The sequence below is a fragment of the Sinohyriopsis cumingii genome, chromosome 7 (assembly GCF_028554795.1).
Source record: "Sinohyriopsis cumingii isolate HCF-2022 chromosome 7, ASM2855479v2, whole genome shotgun sequence".
Classification (NCBI taxonomy): domain Eukaryota; kingdom Metazoa; phylum Mollusca; class Bivalvia; order Unionida; family Unionidae; genus Sinohyriopsis; species Sinohyriopsis cumingii.
This window is the reverse complement of record NC_142967.1, coordinates 8,845,267-8,868,111: the sequence shown is the minus strand read 5'-3', so window position 1 is coordinate 8,868,111 and position 22,845 is coordinate 8,845,267. Positions and strand designations below refer to the sequence as shown.

The 22,845-nt window shown below is 41.1% G+C and overlaps 1 protein-coding gene across 3 annotated transcripts in view; it reads right to left on the bottom strand.

Moving 5' to 3' along the window:
- LOC149794713 (ATP-dependent RNA helicase DHX58-like) overlaps positions 1-22,845 on the bottom strand; it is a 114,377-nt gene that overhangs the window by 42,910 nt on the left and 48,622 nt on the right. For all 3 annotated transcript variants that reach the window (XM_089964331.1, XM_089964333.1, XM_089964332.1), the window contains exons 7-9: positions 20,260-20,441; positions 19,444-19,642; positions 10,938-11,100 (exon numbers count right to left, since the gene is read on the bottom strand). In XM_089964331.1, the coding sequence (XP_089820457.1) occupies positions 10,938-11,100; positions 19,444-19,642; positions 20,260-20,441 (544 nt within the window). The remainder of the gene's footprint in view (positions 1-10,937; positions 11,101-19,443; positions 19,643-20,259; positions 20,442-22,845) is intronic.

Below are 22,845 nucleotides of genomic sequence, written 5' to 3'. Positions count from 1 at the left end.
AGCAGCCACTGCCGCTAAATTGGAAGGTCCTGCCACTGGGGAAGTTCTTTTGGGGGTCATCAACGGAGAAGTTCTTGGTGTGATCAACGTCTCCAAGTACTCTTCAGTTCCTGGTGACATCAACGGAGAAGTGGACAAACGTGAGGCTGCCGGAGACGCTGTGGCAGGTCGTGGCTTGCGAGTGTAAGGTTGCGTCCTGGCCGAAGTGCCTCTCTTGCGACTAGTTTTCTTCTTCTTCTGTGGACTTTTCTTTTTCTGGGGACTTTTTCTCTGTTTCTTTTTCTGGGGGCTTCTTTTCTTTTTCCGGGGTGATGGTGGTGGTGTCTGGTAAGAGGAGGGTCCTGCCACTGGAGAAGTTATTCTTCTTGGGGACCTGGTCTTTTTCTTTTTCTTCTTGGGGCTTCGTTGGACTTTTGTCTTGGGGATAACTTTGGGGGCATTAGGATCCCATCTTAAGAGTGAGCGAATGATGACCCCTCCTAGAGTACCGCTCCCTCCAGGTTTCAAAATGATTTGTTTTTTGGTTTGAGTGTCGATGCGGGGATCGGCCAGTTGGACCAAAGCGACTTTGTTTCGATCGAAAAAGCGTTGGGTTTGATGAGGAATCTGAATGATTCCTTGGAGTAATTGACGTGCCGTCACCGTGAACCATCGTAAGACTTCTTTGAGACTAGCTTCTAAGACACGAGCTCGTGTTTGTGGATCTTTTTCTCGACTGATGCCATACAAGGCACGAATCAATTTGACGGGAAGATGTGACTGAAGGGACGTCATGTTCACACTGTGTGAGACAGACGAAAAAGGGTCTGAGGTTTTTATAGATTTTTTCATGGGGAGTGAAATGAAGTCGAGGACGGAGACGTGTACAGGACAGGCCCTCCGTCTTGGCACCAGTGGTGAAACAAGTGGGTACGAAATCGCAAATCCTCGGGAGTCGTAGGTTTCAAATCGACGAGTAAATAGGCGTGTGGCGTTTGAGTGGCATCGTCGTACGCCTGAGTCAGCCAAGGCGTTCCTAACTGTTTGGCTAAGACTTGCACTTGCGATTTATCTCGAGGGCTTTTAAACAAGACCACGTAATGCGCATTGAGACTGATGGTGCGATGGGCTTTACTTTGTTGAAACAAATTTTGGGTGATGTAAATGACACTGGCATTACGGTGATGCCCTTTGCGCGTAAACCACAATTTAATTTCTTCTTCGTCTTCTCCTAACATGTCGTCGAAAATGACCAAATGGGTTAGACGGGAGTCAGAGACGATGCCATCGTCTTCTTTAGGAATGCCTTCCACAAACACGATGGAATCGCCTTGACTTTCTCGCAAGAGGTTGTACGCCGATTGCCACTCTTTGTAACACCACACGATCCGTTGAGGGGGCCGATCGATCAAATGATGTTTATGTTCGATCAAACGTTTGACGAATTCGGTTTTGCCTGAACCGCTAGGTCCAGCAATGAGCATGTTAAAGGGATGGCGAAGATACAAAGCCTCCCAACTGGCACGATCTAAGTGTTCGTCGATGACTTTGACAGTAGAGGAAGAGGGAGCAGAGACAGCAGAGGTAGCCATGGTGTGAGAAATGTCACTTGTGACACTAAAAACAAACAAGACAAGAGTTTATATACTTTTTCAGAACACGTTTATTGAATGTTTCAAATATGAACACGAAAGACAAAAATACATACAACCCAAATAGTGATGTACAGGAATATAAAACACAGCAAAGCGATCAAAGTGGAATATAAACAAGTGTCTGTACAACATGTTTTGGGTAACCAAGATGTCCTAGGGACAGTGTGTAATGTTCTTACAGTCTCTACATGAGGTATTGTCACACAAGTGTCCTCCCGGAATGACCTTTCAGGCATGTCCATGACAGTCCTGTCCTGAAGCGAGTGGTTGTTCTCGGTGACGGGTTCTTCTGGCACCGTCACTAACACGGGTTGAAAAGTAACTTTTTTCCTTGAACAACTCTTGTGCATACTGGGCCACTTCTTGGGTCCAAGCCTCAAAACCCCCCTTTTTCCAATCACGAACATCTGTCCAATGAGGGTGTAAGTCACAAGCTACACACACATCGTCATACACGTCTTGGGTTGCTAAAAGTTGACGAATCTTTTTTTCCTGTTGAGGTCGAGAAGTATCCAGATGAAAACGCAAGGCTTTGAACAAAAGGAGTTTTTCGTGACCATTTAAGGCCATGGAGGTGGTAAGTACTGATCGTAAAGAGTCCACAAAGAATCGGCTGGTAAACGAAATCCCAAAAAACAAGTCACTAAGACACACACCACTTGTCGTCCCAAATTGAATGGATACAGTTCTTGTAATAATTGATGGTAATGATCCACGGTTTGAATATGGTCATTGAGTTCCTTCCACGGAATCTGTTGGATGACATGTGACATAAACCGTGGCATGGCAGCCTGTTTTTATATTCTCTTTTTTTCGGATGCAATAGACGTACTTTCTAGCCAGAGATCTTCGTTCTCCAGTAGGGAATCTAAATCTTGCATACTGTAACCGAAACGTCAGAGTTCGTTTAGGTGTTTCCTCTTCCTCTAAGTAGATTCCACGTAAAATATGTTTGTAATCCTTTAACTTGTCTTCCTCAATGCGTTGCACTAGGTGAATCTCGAAGTAACCATAATTATGAACATGTCGATCATTAGCGACCTCAAAGTGTTGAACAATGTCTGACCATTGAAAGAATTTCTGACGAATCAGTTCTCTTATACCATTCAGGTACCAGTGGTTAAAGATCTGGTGACGTAACGGATGCAATTGTTCTTTACGTTTCACTTGTATTTTCACCAGCTCTCGGTAAATCCTTTCTCTCAACTCCTCAGGCAAAGCTCGAATGTTCTCTAGCAAAGTATCCATGAATAGGTCATACTAAATCCTCTTTGGTCTGACACAAGAAATGTACTCTTTGCACAAACATGGTTTCACTTCAGTGTCAAATTTAAATCGTTGAGTCACTAATCTACACATTACAATTCGTTCAGAAGTTTCCTCTTTCACCAAGTTGACATTGTGTTCAAGATGTTGGTAATTCGTTAACTCTTCCTCTGGAATTCGATGCAATACGTTTACAATGTAGTAGATAGAATCGTCCATACCAAACCAATCCTTTTTATAACCAGGAGATCGTTGATCAATGTCTGTCCAATGGAACACTTTCAATTGAATCAGTCCTTGTATAGCCTGAAGGTACCAGTGGTTCAAACACCGGTGACGTATCGGATGCAATTGTTCTTTACGTTTCACTTGTATTTTGACCAGCTCTCGGTAAATGCGTTCTCTCAACTCCACAGGCAAAGCACAAATGTTCTCTTGTAAAGTATCCATGAACAGATGATTATGGTAAGAAGTTACTTCAATGTCTCGGTCCCACTAAAGGTAAGTAATGACAATTCGGTGACCATCGAGCATGTTCTACGTAGGCCGAATCTTGCGGTTCCCAGTGGTGAAGTGACACACCGCAACTGAAGCACTTGACTTTATCTCCTTCGCCCAAGTAGAAAAATCCGGCTCTGGCTAATTCTTCGGGGGTCGGTCCTCCCAGATACTTTGGCCATTTTCCTTTGAACGATTGAAGACGATTTTCAAAGTCGCAGTATTCCGACAAACGCACAGGGAACGAATATTCGTCTTTCACAGGTTCGTTTCGATGAGGGTTGGGTGACAGGAACAGGAGTTTGCTCAGGGCTGGATGACATCCGTAAGGGGGTAGACGTGAAGGTGGACATTCCCCTTTAAAACGAAACCCAGTAAAATGTCCAAGAGGACGAGCAGCATCACTTTCGCATCCCACAGGTCTGACACGCACAGCATCACTTTCCATGACAGGGGTAGGAGCACTAAAGTTCCCATGATGCTTTACGGCATCGCTCAGGTCACAACGTACAGCATCGGTCCCATCGCAAGGCTCACAATCGCACTCGTCTGCAAACTCCGTTACGCAATTACAATGGTAACCACATGGACAATCGCAGTTTCCTTCCGGACATTTTCCGTCGCAATGCATGGGTCTTATCCATCCAGTATTAGTCACACTAGAGGAAGATACAACTTTTTTACAATCCCCAAACTGAAACGATGTCTTTTTCAAAGTATTCATCTTGTTCGCTCGGTCTTGGTAGTCACAATGAACTATCGATCTTGACCATAGCCCCCTTTTTATACTAGTCTCAATGCAGTCTCCAACTTGTACATCTTTCCTTTTTTACGTTTTTTATGTCCTGTTCTGGAAGGTACCGTCTCTAAGGTACCGTCAACATTGTACCGTAGTGTAATGGGTGGAAAGGCCATAGAAAGGTAAGGGCAGTGCGGAGACCATCGAGTATGCTCCAGAATAGCTGAATCTTTATAGATACATAGATCCATTCGTAACTTCAGTCCGCAAGCGAAACACTGTACCTCGTATCCCAATCCTGACTCAGGTCCCAAGTAGACAAATCCTGTTCTAGCTAAAACATGCGAAGAAGGTAATCCTTCCCTATCCGTAGGCCATTTCTGAAACGTGTCCAATCGACGGGCACAATCACAATAGTCAGGTAAGAAGACTGGAAAATGGTAGGGTTTGAACTTGGAGTTCTCATCGGGTTTCTCACTCGATTCTTGCTGTGGCGAAGTCATCTTTCTGGTGGGGTAACTATCCTCTTACAACCAATGTTTTATACCAACGTGTCCATACGGTAAGGTGAAATGATTGGGAAGTCGAACTCGCTTCTGGTACACGATTTGATAGACTTTTTCCAAGGGCCGACTGACGATGTGGTGAGTGGGTAAACGTACAATCTTGTTCGGTTGGTGAGTGGTCACTTTAAAGTTTCCATCCTCTCCCGATTGCAAGGCTTCTTTCAATACCCCAAAATTGACCACTCGACTGGTACGATAATTCAGAGTCAGTCCTTTCACTTTGCACGTCGTGTGCACTTCTCCTTGTTTGTCCCGGTATTCGTAGCCGTAATTTTTGGGACCGCCACTGACGAAACTTAGAATCTTGTCGTCGGGATGCTCGTCTGTCCAGGCTCCTAAACGGTCTCCTTCGATGTTAGGGTGATGTTGAATCGGGTGATGGATGTAAATGCAACTGTCCGTGTCAAAGTACAGGACGCGTTCTTCTAACAGTTCTAAAGCTTCGTACAATTTTAAGCGAGCATGGGCTGTCACGTAAGCCGCAATGATGACATTTCCAAAAGGGTCGTCTTGTACAAAGTCCAGATCTTCTTCGTAATTGACCAAGATCAAATTCTCTCGAACGACGTCCACGTGTTTCATGTATTTGGTTTTGTCGTGAATCATCTGGAAGTAGCGGGAAGGTTCTGTCAAATATTCCGTCTTGGGTAAACACGGTCGTTGTGCCATTTTACCCCACAAGCAATTTAACATCACTTTGGCAAACGATCGCCTGCCTTCGTTTTTCTCGATGTGGTCTAAAGTGATGCCTTCTTGTTCGTAGTATTTCTCTTTGAATTGTATTTGGTCTTCGGGAGTGTGACACCAGGAAGGATAGCCGCTGGCTTCTTGCTTCAGTTTCAAAAAGGCATCCACGTAGTCTGCGAAAATGCCTTTCTGACTGGGATCACCCTTGCAATACTGTTGTGTCTTGGGAAAGTGGCAAATTTCGTACACTTCTAACAGTTGGTATCCCATGTCCAGAGCTTTGAACAATTCTACGCTGACCCAGGTTCCCGTCAAGGCCCGTTCTTCCTGGCTGTGATGGCAAGGTTGATCTTGGTTGCACGTTTCGGCACAAGTACGGCACAAGGGAAACATCAGTTTGCCTTGACAATGGTGAGGTAAGACGGGATGGTATAGGTTCGTGGGAGGTAAAACTTTACACTTGATCAAGCCTTCGTATTGTCGAATGTTTTTCAGGTCGATGTGTTCCGTCAGCAATTGCGGGTGCCCTACAGGAAAGCGACAATATTTGCACACGTAGGGATACAGCGAACACACGTCCAAGTATTTGATTTCTTCTCCTTTCTCTTCGTCGGCTTGGTACAGCAAACAGGTGGCATTGGTCCTTCCTCCGTACAAACTATCCCTCGGGTTCAGCGGGTCCATGAACTGGTAACTTTCCACGAGACGTTTAAACTCGGGATCGGTTTTCATACGGTGATCGTACTCGTGTTCCCACATTTCCACCACTTGGTATCCTTCCTGTTCTAACTTTAGGCGTCGCTGACAAGTGTCCTGGTACAAGTCATCCATGGTTCGTTGCAAAAACTGATTTTTAGTACCACGGTCAGGGTAACAGACGGGACATCCGTGAAATAAGCAACCGTTAAACTCGTACACGATCTTGGGGTTTTCTAAGTCCCAGCCATCGACCGAATATGTTCCGATGGTCTTTTCGCCCCCTCCGTTGCGGGCATGCTGAATCCACTTGTCTTCCTTGTCGCACAAGTAATGTAACCAACGTAGGGCTTTGACCGAGTATTGACGTTTGACAAAGTGGGTCGTTTGAGGACTGATGACAGCCACGGTGTTTTCAGGCATGAATCGTTGTCGATACACTAAGGAACACGCTTTGGCAATGGTGCAAGCTTCTTTCAAAGGATCGACCCCTCCGTGTTCCATGAACAGTTCTCGAAATTTTCCACAGCAACGCCGTAAAATGTCCACGTCGGAACGACAATACTTTAGCATTTCTTCCTGAAAGTCGAAAGGGTCCGAAGCGTGAGCCTGGTACCAAGCGTAGAAAGCTTCTCGTTGTTCGGTACGCATGTTGTCGGGATCGTAATAGTGAGCCTCAGGTAAATGGGGTAGAACGGCGTGTTGATTGGCTTCCGTATTGAAAAAGTGTGGAAAGTACCCTTTAGCCATTTCTGTCATTCCAAACGTTTTAGGCATTCGACTCAAAGGCATGGCCAAATAGCTCATCGAATCTTTAAACTGTACTTGTCCCACTTGCATGAAAATGATTTTGGCTCCGTTCAAAGTCACTTTAGGACGCTCGGTGCCTTGTTCCGTATAGTACCTCAAAAGAAACTGTCCATCGTATCCGGAGAAATTGTGAGCCATCACCGTGGCATGACGATGACAATCTCCGTAACGTTCGATGTCCTCTTGGCTCCACGTCTTGTCGATGGGGTCTAAGACCCATTGTGCAAAATCGACTAACGTGTTCGGTCCCCGAAAGATTTTTTCACGTCCTCCAGGAATCTTGCTGCAGTGAGGGCAATGACTGAAGATAGGTTCTTGAATGCACTTCTCGCACGCTCGATGAGCCACGCAAAAATTAGGAATGTGAATGCCGGTCTCTTGCATGCATTCGAAATCGAAAAAGATGAAATTGCCTTTCTTCTTGTGACCGTCCTCTTTCTCTGGTGAGGGTTGGTATTTTTGCACGTAGCATTGGTGTTCCAAGTCCACGATGTGGTGACAAATGTGACATTTTTTCTTTCCTCGACATACGTGTGCCTTGGCATTATTGGTAAGTATGCCTTGTCCACACGTAGGGCACAATCTCAGCAGTTGACAAGCGCATTTCTTCTGTGAACCTTGCGTCTTCAGATGTTGTTGGTAACAGGTAGGGCTAACAAACGTGCGCAGACAAGTGGAACAAGGCACTGGTTCTTCGCTCAGACAGGGTGGAGAGGCCAAACATCCTGAGCATTTCCATCCACAATGTTTGTGTTGCTCTCGATTATTATAACCATAGTCACATTTCTCACAATAATAAACATATCCCAGGAATCCAGTGATACTGGTAATGGTATCGAAATGGTCATCGTGATGATAAAGGTGAATGTATTTTCCGTCCTTAAAATCTTGGCCTCGAAACAATAGAGGCCCGCGCATTTCTTGAGGGTGCACTTTCAAGGTGTATCGTGGAGCTAGGACATCTTGCAATTTTTGCATCTCGGGAATGCCACAGGGTGTGTCTTTGGGCAGTCCGGCTTGTTGTAACAGGAGTTCTGCTTCGTTTCGTTGTTTGGCTCGGTCGGAACGTTGAATAGTGTTCCAGGTTCTTTTCCATTCTACCGTGTCGTTCTTGTTGGCATAGGTTCGTCCCACCACGATGGCACGGGCTAAACACATCTGGTCATGAGGGTTGTTAATTCGGACGAGACTCGTTTTGGTGTTGCGAAGGTCGTCCACCAACAAGACCTTTTTGCGTCCAGTCCCTTGAGGAGGAGAGACGTGGGTCATGTCCAGTGTGGCTTTACCATCGGTGATGTCAAACTGATCATTAGATTGTTGTACGTGTTGAATCTTGTCCATGACTTTGGAAGCAGTTAATTCTGCAGGGGTGCTAAACTCGATCCAAACAGGGGATTTCAAACCGTCGTGTTGTATGGAAAGTCTCAAGCGATCGTCTTCTTTGGGTTGACATTGTCGCTTGAGTGCAGTGAGCAAAGAATCCCACACCTCAGTGATGAACCCTTCTGCTTTCTCTAACGGCACTTCAGCCTTGAAATCTTTAAACTTCACCGTGTATTTGTAAGCCGTGGTTCTAAATTTTCTAGAGGAGCGCTTTTCCGTCTCTCGAATGGAATAGTACTTTTCAGGGTTGACTAAGGGTGATGAACTTGGTTTAGAGGGTTCGGATTCTGGTTCACTCATGTCCTCTTCAAAATCACTGGCATGAATTTGTGCCAAGATCTCAGCCCTGGTACGAGGCGATAGATCACGTTTCTGCCTCTTACTTTCTTCTTCTTTCTTCTCGAATGAATGGGATCGTTTCATCTTGAAAGCAAAAAGTCAAATGACTCAAGTTCAAACACCATAAACTACTTTATAGTCATAGCAGACCAGCGTATATAAAAGGGTGTGTGTCTTGTCCTTTCACTATTCATTTCACTCTCGAGCCGAGCACAACGATGGAAGAGACTGACCAGATGGAACGTTTCGTCAGAGCTTTGCGAGGGGTCATTAGAAAATTCTCTTCAGACCAGCCTACGGACTACTCTCCTTCCTTTAGAGATAAAAGTCAAGATACTTGCTATATCTGTCAGAAGAAAGGGCATTGGTCTTCAGAGTGTCCAGACCGTCAAAAAAGAAAAAAAACAGGGGATAAAAAAGACAAAAGTCAAGATACCTGTTATTATTGTAAAGAAAAAGGACATTGGTCTCCAGATTGCCCCAAAAAGAAACAAGAGGAGTCAGAAGAAGAGAGGGATTCTTCAGAGGAAGAGAGGGATTCTTCTGAGGAAGAAAGAAGACAGGTGAAGAAAAAGAAACAGGAGAAAAAAAGAAGAAGGGAAGAAAGCGAGGAGGAAGAAGAGGAAAAGAGTGTGACGGTGAAGAAATTCAAAAAACAGAGAGACTAAACAAGGAGAAAAGAAGAAATTAATGAACTTTTCATTAAAGTGTTGTGTTATAAATTGTGAATTGGATTGTAAAAAATGGAGAAAAGAATAAATGAATGATATAAGGTAAGTGTCTTTGAGTTGTGATTTTAAAATAAGAAGCTACACTCACGCACTCATACACAGACACGTATTAAAAGGGTAACATGGGTGAGTTATTTTTTTTGAGTTATTGGCAAATTGAAATTGTATTTCTTTTCGAGAAATGTGGGTGGCCCTGAAAAGGGCCTTTTTTCTTCATGGTGTAGGGGTGAGTTTAAGCAATCAATTTTAACTGCCTTAAGCCTTTGCCACGGCCAAGGCCTACTTCTGGACTGCGTAATGTTGATGATGATGATTGGGTTGAAATCACTAAGGGTGGTACGGTAGGCTTAGTCACAGGGTTGACATGTTTGGCTCGGGAAGGTCGTATTCTCTTCGGTCGTGATAAAGAAGTCTGATACATTTGTTTCAGACTTCTTAACTCCGCTAAAATGTCCAACAGTACCGTGACCGTTTGATTTTCACCCTCTTGTTTCTTTGCTGCTACTTCTTCTTGCTGTTGTTGCTGTTGTTTTTTTCTTACCTCTTCTTCTTGTTGCTGTTGCTGTAGGAGAAAAGTCTGTTCCGCTTCCTTTTGTCGTTGTATAAATTTCTCCAATTCTTCTTTCTGTCTCTGTCTAAAATTCTCCACTTGCGGTAATGAAGAAAGTAACGAAGGTTCCGGAACAAATTCTTGCGAGGAGAGAAAATCCACAAAATCCCAATTCACCTCTTCTGAAAGTAAGTCCGGGTTCCCTTGGGCAGTCTCCCCTGCTGGTGCACCCCACTGGATCGTTTTCTGAGTTTCCGTCATGTTGAATCACTGTCGCATAGATTGACTGCACACAAGCGCTAGCGAATCTATATTGACTACGTGACGTCACAGACTGCTCTCTTCGGATTGGATGCGAGCTGACTGAATTCTGTAACGCGTGTTCGGATTGGTAAATGAACTCAATCCGTTTCAATCCTTCCTCCGCCTATAAATAAGCGCCGTTCAATGCATTGATTCACCTGTTCTCGTCGCTTCAAGATGTGGACTACAGTTGAGTCATCCACCCTTGTGTCTTCCATGATGTTTCGGACAGACTTGCTCATGTATGTCCGATCGAAGTGGACCGTTGTCCACAGGACAAACACCAGCCTGTGGATACGTAGGATCTACGTCGAAAGACAAGGATGCCTGAAAAGAGTGCTGATGTACGGACCAACAGTAAGACGCAGCCTAAGGACAAGAAGAAGACCAATGCGGTGCCATTTATGTTAATGAATACATTAACATAAAACCCAAAGGCCCTTTTCAGGGCCAGCCATATTTCTCGAAAAGAGATAGCCTTTCCATTGCCTACCCCTTTTTTTAAAAAATTTTTTTTTAAAATTTAAAAAAAAAAAATCCCATGTTAAATTCCCCTTGTACGTAGAGTGACCCACGATTTATTCCCATGTTAAATTCCCCTTGTACGTAGATTGACCCACGATTTTTCGCCATGTTAAATTTCCATTGTACGTAGATTGACCCAGGGGTGTTTTGAGTGGAATTCCCATTGTACGTAGGGTGCCCCACTTCACTACTGCTGTGAATGCTGCTTACCTTCACTTGCAACATTTACATAATCTTTGAGCTCATCAAGATTGTTTCGGACAGTACTGATTTCCTGTGCATCCATATTGGCCATTAGTTTCTTTATGTGTTCCTTGGCTTTTTCGATCTCCCTTGCCTTTCCTACTCCAACAGAAGCTGTCAAGCCCAAAATCTAGAATAACAAAAATGTTTAACGATTTTCAGGTGTAAATTGAAGAGAGACATACTAGTCATTATCCAAACTTCTAAAAACCTATAAATCGTATCGACCAACCCATCAACCAATTTATTAATTAATATTTGTATGTTTGTGTAAGTTACGTATCTGTCGACATCACTGGCTGTTGCAATTAGTTGGTTATGTCTGCATTTCAAAATGAACAAAATTTGATGACAGTTATTTTATACATTATTATAAAATTATAATTCGAATGAAATAAAGTAAGAAACAAAAAAAATGAAAATTGTAATGGAATCTTTTATAGTAATTTCAGTTTCTCTTTTTGTCAATTATGCTTTCTCTCAAAACCATCCCTCCCCCACAGATGAAAAAATATGTTGTCTTTCCCATCTAGTTATCATGCAATGAAAATAATATCGATTGGATAAACCATTTAAAGAGACCATTATATTGCCAACTGCCGCAGCTAGGTGGTGGATGTAATTTTCTTTAAGACTGAGCCAAACAGCAAAGAAGCTTACACTGGTGAGAAGATGTGGAAAGGATTCATAGTAATCTGATCGGGCAAGCATTCTTAGAGAAATATAATTCACCATAAAATGTCTTCGTCAAATACATTAATTGGTCAAATTAGCATTAGAAGAACTGGTAATAGGAATGGGTATAGCATGGGCGTCCAGCCTCTACCATGGTTATTCCCCAAAGGAAATATGAGTAGAGGCATTAGCTGATAGAAATAAACCCTACCGTAATGTAAAGCAACACAAATGAAGGTCATGTGATCTCTGACATCCCAAAAACTGTGATAAAAAACAAATGGTTTTTTCATACCAAGTAAGATTTCCAGAGAATCCAGCAAAAATTATAAACCCGTATCTTTGAAAAGGTTGTTCAATCCTAATGGTGTCTGGTGGTCATCTAGCCACTTATATTGGGCCCACTAGATTTACTAGTATTCTCTGTGATGCTAGATATTGAGATAGAGCATTGACAAGGTTGAATGTGTAAGCCAGCCGATCACTTCAATGATGTCTTTGACTGAATTGTAGTGCTCGTAAGTGATGTTTGCTGACATCGCCTAACTCATGCACTGAATGTTTCATCACAAATTATGACATTTTATAATACCCTGAGCACATTACCTACCTGAGCCGATATGCCAAAGATTCAGGATTAAGTCATTGGTGGGTCATATGCTGAAAATACAGTGTGTTTTGAAATCTCTGTTCTAAGAATGTCTTTCAAATCTGTGTCCAATGCACGATTCTGGCTGTAAAGCAGAGGATGGAGACTACCAGGATATTGGTGCCTATAACTGTGTTGTCACGTTTAATTTTTGCTCCTAGTATTTAGTTAACAATTCATGTTTGCTGTTTTTCATTCTTGTCATTTTACATGCTATCTACCAGATTAACTAATATGTATTTGTTGTCTTGATCCTCCTCCAACTCTTCATTTGTTCCGACTTCTACGTTTCAGAATTTGAGTGTTTACGTGTCCCTTCCTAAATTCAATTGGATATCATTGGTATTAAAAGTAAGTGTATGTATTAGGCAATTTCTTTTCAGATTCCTTTGCCGCAACGATTCAATTCACCTAGCAGATTATTTATGTGTGTAGTTCTTACTGTCAGATGGTATCTTGATTTCTGCTGTATAGTATTCTTGTTAAAGAAATAAGTATCATCTTTAACAACTGGAATGACAGTTGCGCTTCTAAGTTATCTTGCCTTCTGCCATGATTGCGTATGTAACTGACTATGCCAATTAGCAGAGGGGAACTGGCTGCTTTGCGTCAGTTCCAATGTATCCTGCTATCAATGGTTTTGCCGCAACCCCAGCTTGTAATGTCACCAGTAATTTGTCCCAGGCCCAGCACATGATTCCACCTGACTTGCCCCGGCTCTTTGACCCATCTACAGCACGTCCTGCAGCCCACGTTTAGTCACCTGGCTGGCCTGGCTTCATGCACCACAAGGAGAACAAAATGAGTGTATGTATTTACATTAGTTGATTTGCTCCATGGGAAGCACTAGCTGGTCATTAAACTTTATTCATACAGCCACTTGACAATTTTTTCTTTTCATATGAGGCACATGCGAATGTTCTGTGATCGTGCTGTCAACTATTGCATCATAAAATATTAACTCTGAATAAACAAGATGCCGAGCTTGATTGTTTCACATCTGTGTCATTTCAGAGACCTAAACCTAAGTCTCTGCCTTCGACTTTTGTATTGCGTTGGATTGATCATGTGTGCATATTCATTTCTATTAAAGAATGGCTCATCATTTGATCTTGGCTAAACTGAAAGCCTTTCAATCTTAGAGTTACATACAAGTTTCTATCTATCCGTAGTAGTCCTCACTGCACTGCTGTTCAAATATGCTTCAAAATAAAAATTGCTGACTTGTACATATTTTGTTTTATTGCTAAGTGATTTTAAGTATATTTCAGACAGGGCGCTTCAAGGCAAAAACAAATGTGATTGGCCTACATTATGTAGCGAAAAAGAAAACAACTGTTTTGATTAATCTTGTGCTGCATGTGAAGCACAGTGTTTAGGGGTATACCCAAAGTGGAAGTGCAGCATGGTACCATGGAATGATTCAAACATGTCCAATCTATGATGGTTATCGTGCTGCGAGAAACATAAAGAATGTAGAAAACAGAGAAATGAGGCATTTTAATAACATTTTATATGAACTACAAGCAAATTAAAATTCATTTACAGAATTGGCTTGATGTTAACACATTATGTCAACTATCCTATTTTTGAATGAGTTCTATAGTATATGGTAAATAGCCCAAAGACAATATCATGTTGTTTTTGAAACGGTATTGACAAGTAGGCCAGTTCCTACTCTTAGACAGTCGATTCCTCGGGTTGAACAAACAGTACTAGGCCAACTACCAATTCTAGCTAATATGCAGTCAGTTTGTTGGATTGAACTGATAGTTAAGACCCACAGCTAGCTTTAAATAATATGCATTTGGAATAGCTTGTTTATGCAGACAACCTCAATGATTTGATAGATGAGATACCAAGTGGGAAAAGAGGCCAGAAGCACAAAGAAAAGTTGCTGGAAATTACCAACGTATATAAAGAATGGTACTGTTATGGCCACTTGACAAGAATATCATGCCACCGTAGATATAGGACACTGGCTTCAGACAGACAATATGGGGATTTCTAATGCTGATATTTCAAAGGTAGAAATCATTTCACGTTAACTGAAAAGCTTAATGTATTAACATTTGGCTCTTTGCTAATGGCAAAACTGAAAAAACAGAAGCGAAAATGACTAAATGATGATGTTAGTGACACCATACTAAGCCACACTGAAGAATATATGAAGGCGGGATCTTAATGGGTATTTTGCTTGGTGCTAAGTGTTTAAAATTAGAGTGTCGTAGTGCCACCCATTTTGCATATGGATCTACCACAGTGCACACCTCAATGATCAGTTATTAATGTGAAGAACAAGGACAAGAAGTGATTTGAGTGAACTGTCCTTCCAACTCTTTACCCAACTGAAGATTACCACGTTGATCAGCCACGATAGTACAACTGGCATTTGGACAAGCTCAACTACATAGTCACAGAAGTTCCTGTGAAGACTAGGGATACTGGACAGTTTTAGCACTGCTATGAAACTATGGTGAGTGTCTTTGACAAGAAACATAGTCTATACCCACTGTGCATCAGCATGTGGCAAAACACGAGGCAACATTCAATAGATCTCTTACTCTTCTCATAAGGAGAAAAGACTAGCTATATATGGATAAAGAATTTGTATAGAAGCATGGCGACAAGGAAAGTGCCTACATGTCTTTAACCAGGATGACCCCCTGGAGACCCACACGAAATACTTCTTAGGTATAATTGAAAAGCATCATGGTGTCCTCACTGGAGGCAGGCAATAACATTCTATCTTTTCAGAACCACAACTGCCACATGCACCTCTCTTGCATTATTGATGTAAATTTCGAGACCCTAAATGGAACACAAAAATGTGAACAATATAAAAATAGCTGATCAGGTCTTGTGTACCTTTCGATATGTGGTTGTTCACAGTAACTATGCCTCCAAGGAGCCAGTGTTATACTGTGGTAAGAATGCAGTTGCCAATTTCATCTACAGCCTTGAGTATGAGATGAAAAAGATTCAATAGGCCCTTCGAAATCCAGTTGAGATTTTAATGGATGTAAGGAATTCAAGGAAGACACAGAATGCCATATTTGCAGGGAGGAACTTGCTGACAGGACGATATATAAGGAGTCAGACCACTGTCATATCACAGGTAAAAATACCATGGATCTTCCAACAAAAGCATGCAGCTTCAAACTCCATATCTACCCAAGCAAGGTAAACATATTAATTGTTAACCATACTCTGCGAGACTAAGATGGCCACCATATCATGGAGGCAATCATAACAGCCCAGTCAGATCAATTCAAGGCTATTCCAAACATACAAATATATATGACATTTTTGTTGGGACAGCTGCACTTTAACGAAAAGTCTCCAGTTCATGAAAGTCAGCCTGATAACTGGTAGCTACACTAGCGCTATTGAAGGAGTCATTCAGGTTGCTCAACAGGCGAGCAAGGCACACTGGCTATTGGAACAATAACACTGACTTTCTGCTATGCAATGGCATCTACCCATTTGAATATGAGCAGATGACAGTGTGTTCAAGAAACACAATGTCCACTGATAAAGATGTTCTATGGCCTGATCAACATGATATATCTGAAAAAGACCATGAACATGTGGCTTCCAGAAAATGGGAAGCTACCATGACCTTACCCCAGGATCGATGCACTTCTGTTTGTGAAAATGTGTGAGGCATTCTAAGAGCTAAATAACACAGCCCATTACTACAGTGCACAAGAAATGAGCTGAGATGTCATACTTACAATCACAGGTACCAAGTTAGAGCTACTGACTGACACTGACATGCACGCGTTTATTGAGAATAGCATTAGTGGCATCATTTCGATGGTGAGCCAGCATCAACCGAAGGTGAACAATCCAATGTGTCCATGATATGACAGAGAAAAGACAAATGCTGGACGTTGTTTAGGTCATTGATCAGACCCACGTCAGCTGTTTGCTGGTCAAGAATATCACCGCTGTGCCAGTATGCCATGTTTCGTCAGTAACTCGCGGCATTTAGGCGGTAGACTGGGGCATCAACAGATCTGGTTCAACAACTGTCATCAAAAAGTTTGCTTGCACTTATAAAGTGTTCAAGTAGTGATTGGCATGACTCTGGTGGAACTTTTGACCCCACATACCACACGTTTCCATGAGCACGTGTTTTCTACTGGCGTGCTGTACCTGACAGTTGCCAACAGCCTCAATCTTTTGAAAATAGTGCAAACAATATGCGACCATTTTATAGGACGAAGAGGCCATTTAATATCGTGGACATCCTTGATATTTCAGGCACAAAGTAGCCAAAAACTCCACAGTATAACTGGGGCCTGCTTCCAGATAGTATCCTGGTGCTGCTTGTTTGCCACCATGGTTGCAGAAAGACACAGCTTTTGCTGTACCTCCTTACAGACAGCATACACTGGAATAGGATCTACGTAATATGACATCCTGCAGTCAATCAACATTTTTGAGCAAGACAAGATGCTTACAAAGGGCCGCTGGGAAAAGTCCTGATGACCTACACCTCGGCCAAGATGCTCTTATTGGTACAAATGTGACGTTTCTGTGGCAAAACAAACCTACATATCTCTTTAGCCATGGATGACACAAGAACACCTCAGCTTTACCACCATTAATCTGATCAACATCTTCACAATGTGTGGGTTGGGTCAATTCTATGTGTTGCAAATGCTTTTGAAAACATCGTAAATGCATTAAAAGACTGACATTTGTCAAAGATTCCAATAGGTAACACCAGATATGAATACTAGTTGAGTACATGTCCTGCCTTTTAACGAGCTGCACTATATGTTAAACGCCATATCAGCTCACACACAATAGTGTCAAATACATGTTTGAAAAGAGCTTTTCACCTCTACTAAACCAGTCAAGGTCACCCATCTGTGCTTCAAATACTGCTGATCTGACACATGAGGATGTCAAAGACATATCGCTGTTTATCCAACACCGTAGCAGACACAACACTGGTGTTGTAAAGGCTGCCTGAAGGCCTCAGAGCTGCCCTGTCAGTGCTGCCCCTGCCTGAGTGCAGGTCAACAATGCTCACGCAGGCCCAGAAGATTACGAGCAAGGGTGCTTGTTTATTCAGAAAAGAGATGTAGTTGCCACATCGCTTTCACCTAAATATTAGTAAAATGATGTTGTTGTCGGAGACAGACCGATGAACATGTCCGAAGTACCTAGAAGAATATTGGTCAAGGTGGGTGCTTCAAGGGGAATCTGGAAAAAAGAAGCCAAGTGGCTCTGAGTTTACTCAGAATATGTAATAGTTAACATCTACTGGCGTACACTGGCAGAAGGTCAAAGATTAAACTTCCATATAGACATGGGTCTGTAAGCTAGCAGCTCAAGAATGAGTGAGGACAAAAAAGACAAATGCCTGCGTAAATGCAACATTAGCACAAGCCAGAACAATGGCAAAACCACTTGCTGCTCAACAGTCAACCAGAATACATTTATTTAACAGTGTTAGCACGATCATCTGTTACAGAATATGGAATCAAATGATACAAAATGTTGATAGGGACTTTCCCGGCCAGGAACACCTCTTTTGAGCTAGTCAACAAAGCTAGGGCCATCTGCCAATGCCTGCTAAAGGATGATATCATGGATGATGCTCCAATTAAAGCGCTTTATCATGAGGTTTATGACCCGTATTGTCGGAACGATGATCAATGTTACTAATGGGCACCCATGGAAACCAGTCAAGTGCAAAAGTACTTTATAAGATAGTCAAGGACGTAGAGGCCCACCTGTGGGCCATTCAAGAGCATACCACCCACCATATAAATTGTGTAACCAAGTTCAAACAAAGTCGGTGTTTGATGCCATCTTTTCGATGCCAAACGAGGCCCACAAGAGGTGGGAACTCGAGATATTACTGGCTGCTCTCCGAGTCTACTACAGCTGGCCCCACGATCTGCTCCCAGCTAGCAATACCTTTGGAGGTTTCCTCCAACAGTGGCACCACATGAAGACCACAAACGTACCACTGGGTGCTTACGAAATAAATGTTAACCAGGAAATCCAGCGGGAGGTAACAGCCCGTAAGGTTGAAAACACAAAAATTAGCAACAATATGTTGTCGATAATCCAGCCCCATTCCGCAATAATAGAGATCAGTTCCATTGCCTACTATATTGATATCACGCCTTGAAACCTGTGCCAGATATTGAGAAGGCCTGTCATGGTAACCCCATCGATTGCCATTCTCCATCTGGGTAGAACATCGTGCACTCTGGAGTGCAGATTACAGTCATGATATATCTACATCCTACATGTGCTGACAGTTTCTACCTGGACTCAGGCTCCATCGATAAAGCTAGTTCTGATTGCTCTATAGTCTTACTCCGGACCAGAGACCAGACCGTCTTCTGGACTTCGTACCACCCACGCCCATCTGCTTGCTTACTGTGCGATCTCCACTGACTGACCATGCTGGCAACAACCACGACACTCACCAATGACCCCATGTCCAAGACCATCCTCTGCTTCCAGTATATTAGAGGCTAAAAATCTGCACCATGACGACACAGCCAAACCCAACATATGCTGGCAGTGCTTTGTAATGGCACAGTCAAAATGACAACACAGTGCCATAAGGTGTGGTGATGATTGGAATATTATTAATAATCATTGCTGCCCCCACTGCAATTACCCTTGAGATTACAACTTTTTAAGTTGTGGTCTTATTTCTGTAACACTGAATATTATCAGCTGACGATTATCAATGAAAGCTAAAAATCAGCATGAATCTTGGCCAAATAAACATAGCCATGACCGCAGACCAATACGCTACACAACAATGTCATCTCCAAAACCTTCAAGCTTATTCTACACAAACTTGACAAATACACAACCAAAAGAACTAAAATATGCGCTGCATTCAACGAGACATACACATCGGTCGTAGTCCAGCAAGTGGCAAAGTACCAGCGCAAGAGTCAAAGTAAGCAAGGCAATCATGAAATGTCGTACTGGGAATTCATTATATGTTGTGTGTTGTCCATCGGAACTGTGATGACCACAGCTGGGCTAGCCAGGTGCTGCCTCTACTCAACCAGTTCTAGACACTCCAAAGTCAACAAGTAGGGTATTGAGTAATCTCTCTATTCATCATCTTCATTATCGTCATTATTACCGTCTCACCTGTGGCAGTGATGTCCTGTAATCGGAATCTGAGAGCTTGATAGCCATATAGAAGCTCATGATCTGATTGAAGGGGTGCTTGGCTTGGCAATGATGACACTCATCAAAAATCATAAGAGAGAACTGGGTTATGCTTTCTATGTCCTTGTTCACCAATGCATCCAGCAGTACTTGGGCTGTCACAACGAAAATATTTCGTCTGAAATGGAAAAGAGACTTTTATTTCTCAAGGTTCAGTAATGGTTAATAAAATCTTGATGACAGTGCTATTGTCCAAATTAATAAACTGCTAAATCTATTAGAATAGCAGGTAGGCAAATCTGATTTATAGGACACTGTTTTTTTTTCTATGAATCATTTAATTTATATACTATACCACTAGTATTCTTAAATGTTGCAAGGATGAATTTTTAAATCAGTTTAAAAGTTGAAAAATATGTAACGAAATTTGCAAACAATGTAGCATAAGTGTTTGATTAATCCCACCTACCCACCTTTAAGAAAAGTTACTATCTTGATTTCATCATATGACTATCTATGTGCAAGACTTTGAAGTACAACTTAAAAAAATATATAAAATTTTCTTACTTAATATGCATGCACATACATATGTCAAAGAAACCCACTGATCCCATGAGCTCCATGGCAAGTTTTGCACTATGTGCTGTGACTTTGTTTCATATATATGCAATAAATTAATTCAAATAAGAAGCTCTCGGTTGTCTAAGTTTAAAATCATACTGGATATTTTAGCTAAAAGTCCATTACATCACTACGATAAATATATGCTTTTTTCCAATTCAATAATGAGAATACTTGTCGATAAAGTCTTTTAGTAAAATGTTCAGGCTCCTCTGAACATCTCCACTGATGACCTGAGTCTGGTACGCAGGCAATAGCCTTTTCAAAGTCTCGCCCTGTTGATTAGCCAGTTGCACCTGGTTAACCAGGAATATGACCTTAGGAATCTCACGATGTCGCTTCAGCTTCATGTGTTGCTAGAAACAGAATAAAAGAATTGAAATAATTGAATAAAATTAAATGAGAGAGAGATCTAAAATGACAAATGTATTAATTTCATGAATATGGGTTTTCATAATCTTGCAAAAATCATCATTTTCCTTGGTACATACCATCATGGATAGAGAAGTCCTCTTATTGTTTTCAAAATTATTATTATAAATATCAGTATTATTCATTAGACCTCTAAGATCGCTGAAGTCATCAAATGAATGATAACTGGTACTTCACAAGCGAATAAACTAATTAATCGAAATCACAAGAAGTATTGATGATGTCTGGTTTGTTCCTTATGTACACAAGCAAACATTTCTTTTTTACCATAACAGGAAGCAAGTAAGTTATATGTAAACTAAGAAGTCACATGTATCTGACAAAGCGGGTTTCTTAAATTTTGTATCAGTTTTCTTGCGCCATATCTTTATCAGAATGTGTCCTCTTTCCAAGAATATATGTGTAAAGTTTGGTCGAAATATACAATGAATAACATTGCAATAACAATTTTTGTGTACTAGATTTTTGAAAACATCCAAAAGGCCCTATAAACATACGCCTCTTGGAGATGGGCAAACTATGTACCAAATTTGGTGAATTTACACCTAGTGGTTAAAGATACGTGGTTACAAATAACAGACTGACAGATAAATAGACAGATGGTATGTTACTAGTCTATGGTCATAAACTAAGTAACAGATAGAAGCAAAACCAGCAAGTTTTGCAAAAATAAATGACAATTTAGTTATTAAAATTGCAAAATGAAAGTTCAAGAGGAACTTAGTATTTTTTGAATTAAATCCAAAATAATCTTTACAAAAGGTCTACACAATTCCAAAAGAATCAAATGTTGCAAATGAATTAAATATCATTGAATGTACTAGTCTTCCAACACTTCTGATATATCACAATGACATTGTTCAGAACTTCTTTAAATGAATTCACGATAGTCCCAGGATAACATTTGAGTCCAGTGAGTTATGTATAGTTCGAAAGACTAATCCAAACAAATGTCTCCTGTCAAATCATCCCTAAACACAACATTAAGCATCTGCAGACTGATTTTAGCACAAGAGCACATGAAATAAGAATCCAAAAATGGAATGAATTAATTGTTCAGTTCTCTCTCCTTATAGACACACATATGGGCCTAAAGCGGTTTTCTCCTACTCACTACTAATAGCCCGCCTAACCTCACTAGCCAATGACAAATTACTCTAAACTTCTTGACAGCTTCAATATATGAATTTAACTTGTAAGCACCTACTTAAAGCTCATTATCTATAAAGTAGAATCTACACCCTGAACAAAAATAGCTATATATCTTGTTTATAGAGAATCACTACAATTTATTGTCATGGCCCAAAGTTGACCAACAATACAGATACAGTCATGTACCAAAGGTTGCAAAAAATACAGATATACATATCAGTGTAACATACTATTCTCTGCTAATAATGTTATGTAATGCAAGGTCTGATTTTCAGATTGATATTATGCACGTGAACACCAATGTTGTGAGAAATAGGTCAGCACCAAAAATAATTTCATTCACCAATTCAATGTTAGTAATGTGAGAAAACTCACAATGTAACATGTAACATTGCATTCATCAATTTTCTCTATGCCTATTAATGGACACATATATATATAGCACATATATATAATAATATTCACTGAACTCTGAAGAACAATGCCAGAAGGCAGATAAAGCGATTTCTAATTTGGAAAAAGACATAATCAAGTTTCTTCAGAGCATTTATTAGGCCTTTTGCAGAACAGACATCAAAATTCTGAAAGCATCAGACGTTTATTTATGTTTTTGTACGCAGTTAATGATAATGTACATTAGATACACACATTCTTCTCAACTGATAAATTGGTTATGAGCATTACATATTGACAAGTGTCTACCTGAATGCAAGCCTGAATCTTGCTGTGGATGCAGTGTATACATGTAGCTAAATGGAATGGCTAATTTTCACAAAACTGAGTTGCTTCATTTGTGGTGATTTTATCTGGTTCATAATCTTCATTTACATGTCTTGCATAAAATCAAAACCAACCTGAATTATAAGTGCAATTTGTAATTATTTATGTCAAACATTATCAAATAAAATAAACTGATGCCTTTCTCCATTCCATTTTCTTTGCATTTGCAAAACAAATAACAAGGAAGTATCCTAAATCTTATATTCTTTGATGTATGGGTTTGCATTTATGATTAGTAATAAGAGGATATTTACCTTTAATAAATGCATTTGCAAGTTGGTTTACTGAACTTGCAGATGACACAGGGTCGTGTAATAGTGCATAACATGATGCAGCTGTGCTTTGGTTTGTGGAATTAGATGAATGAAGGAGTTTTTATTTTAGAGATTTATTTAT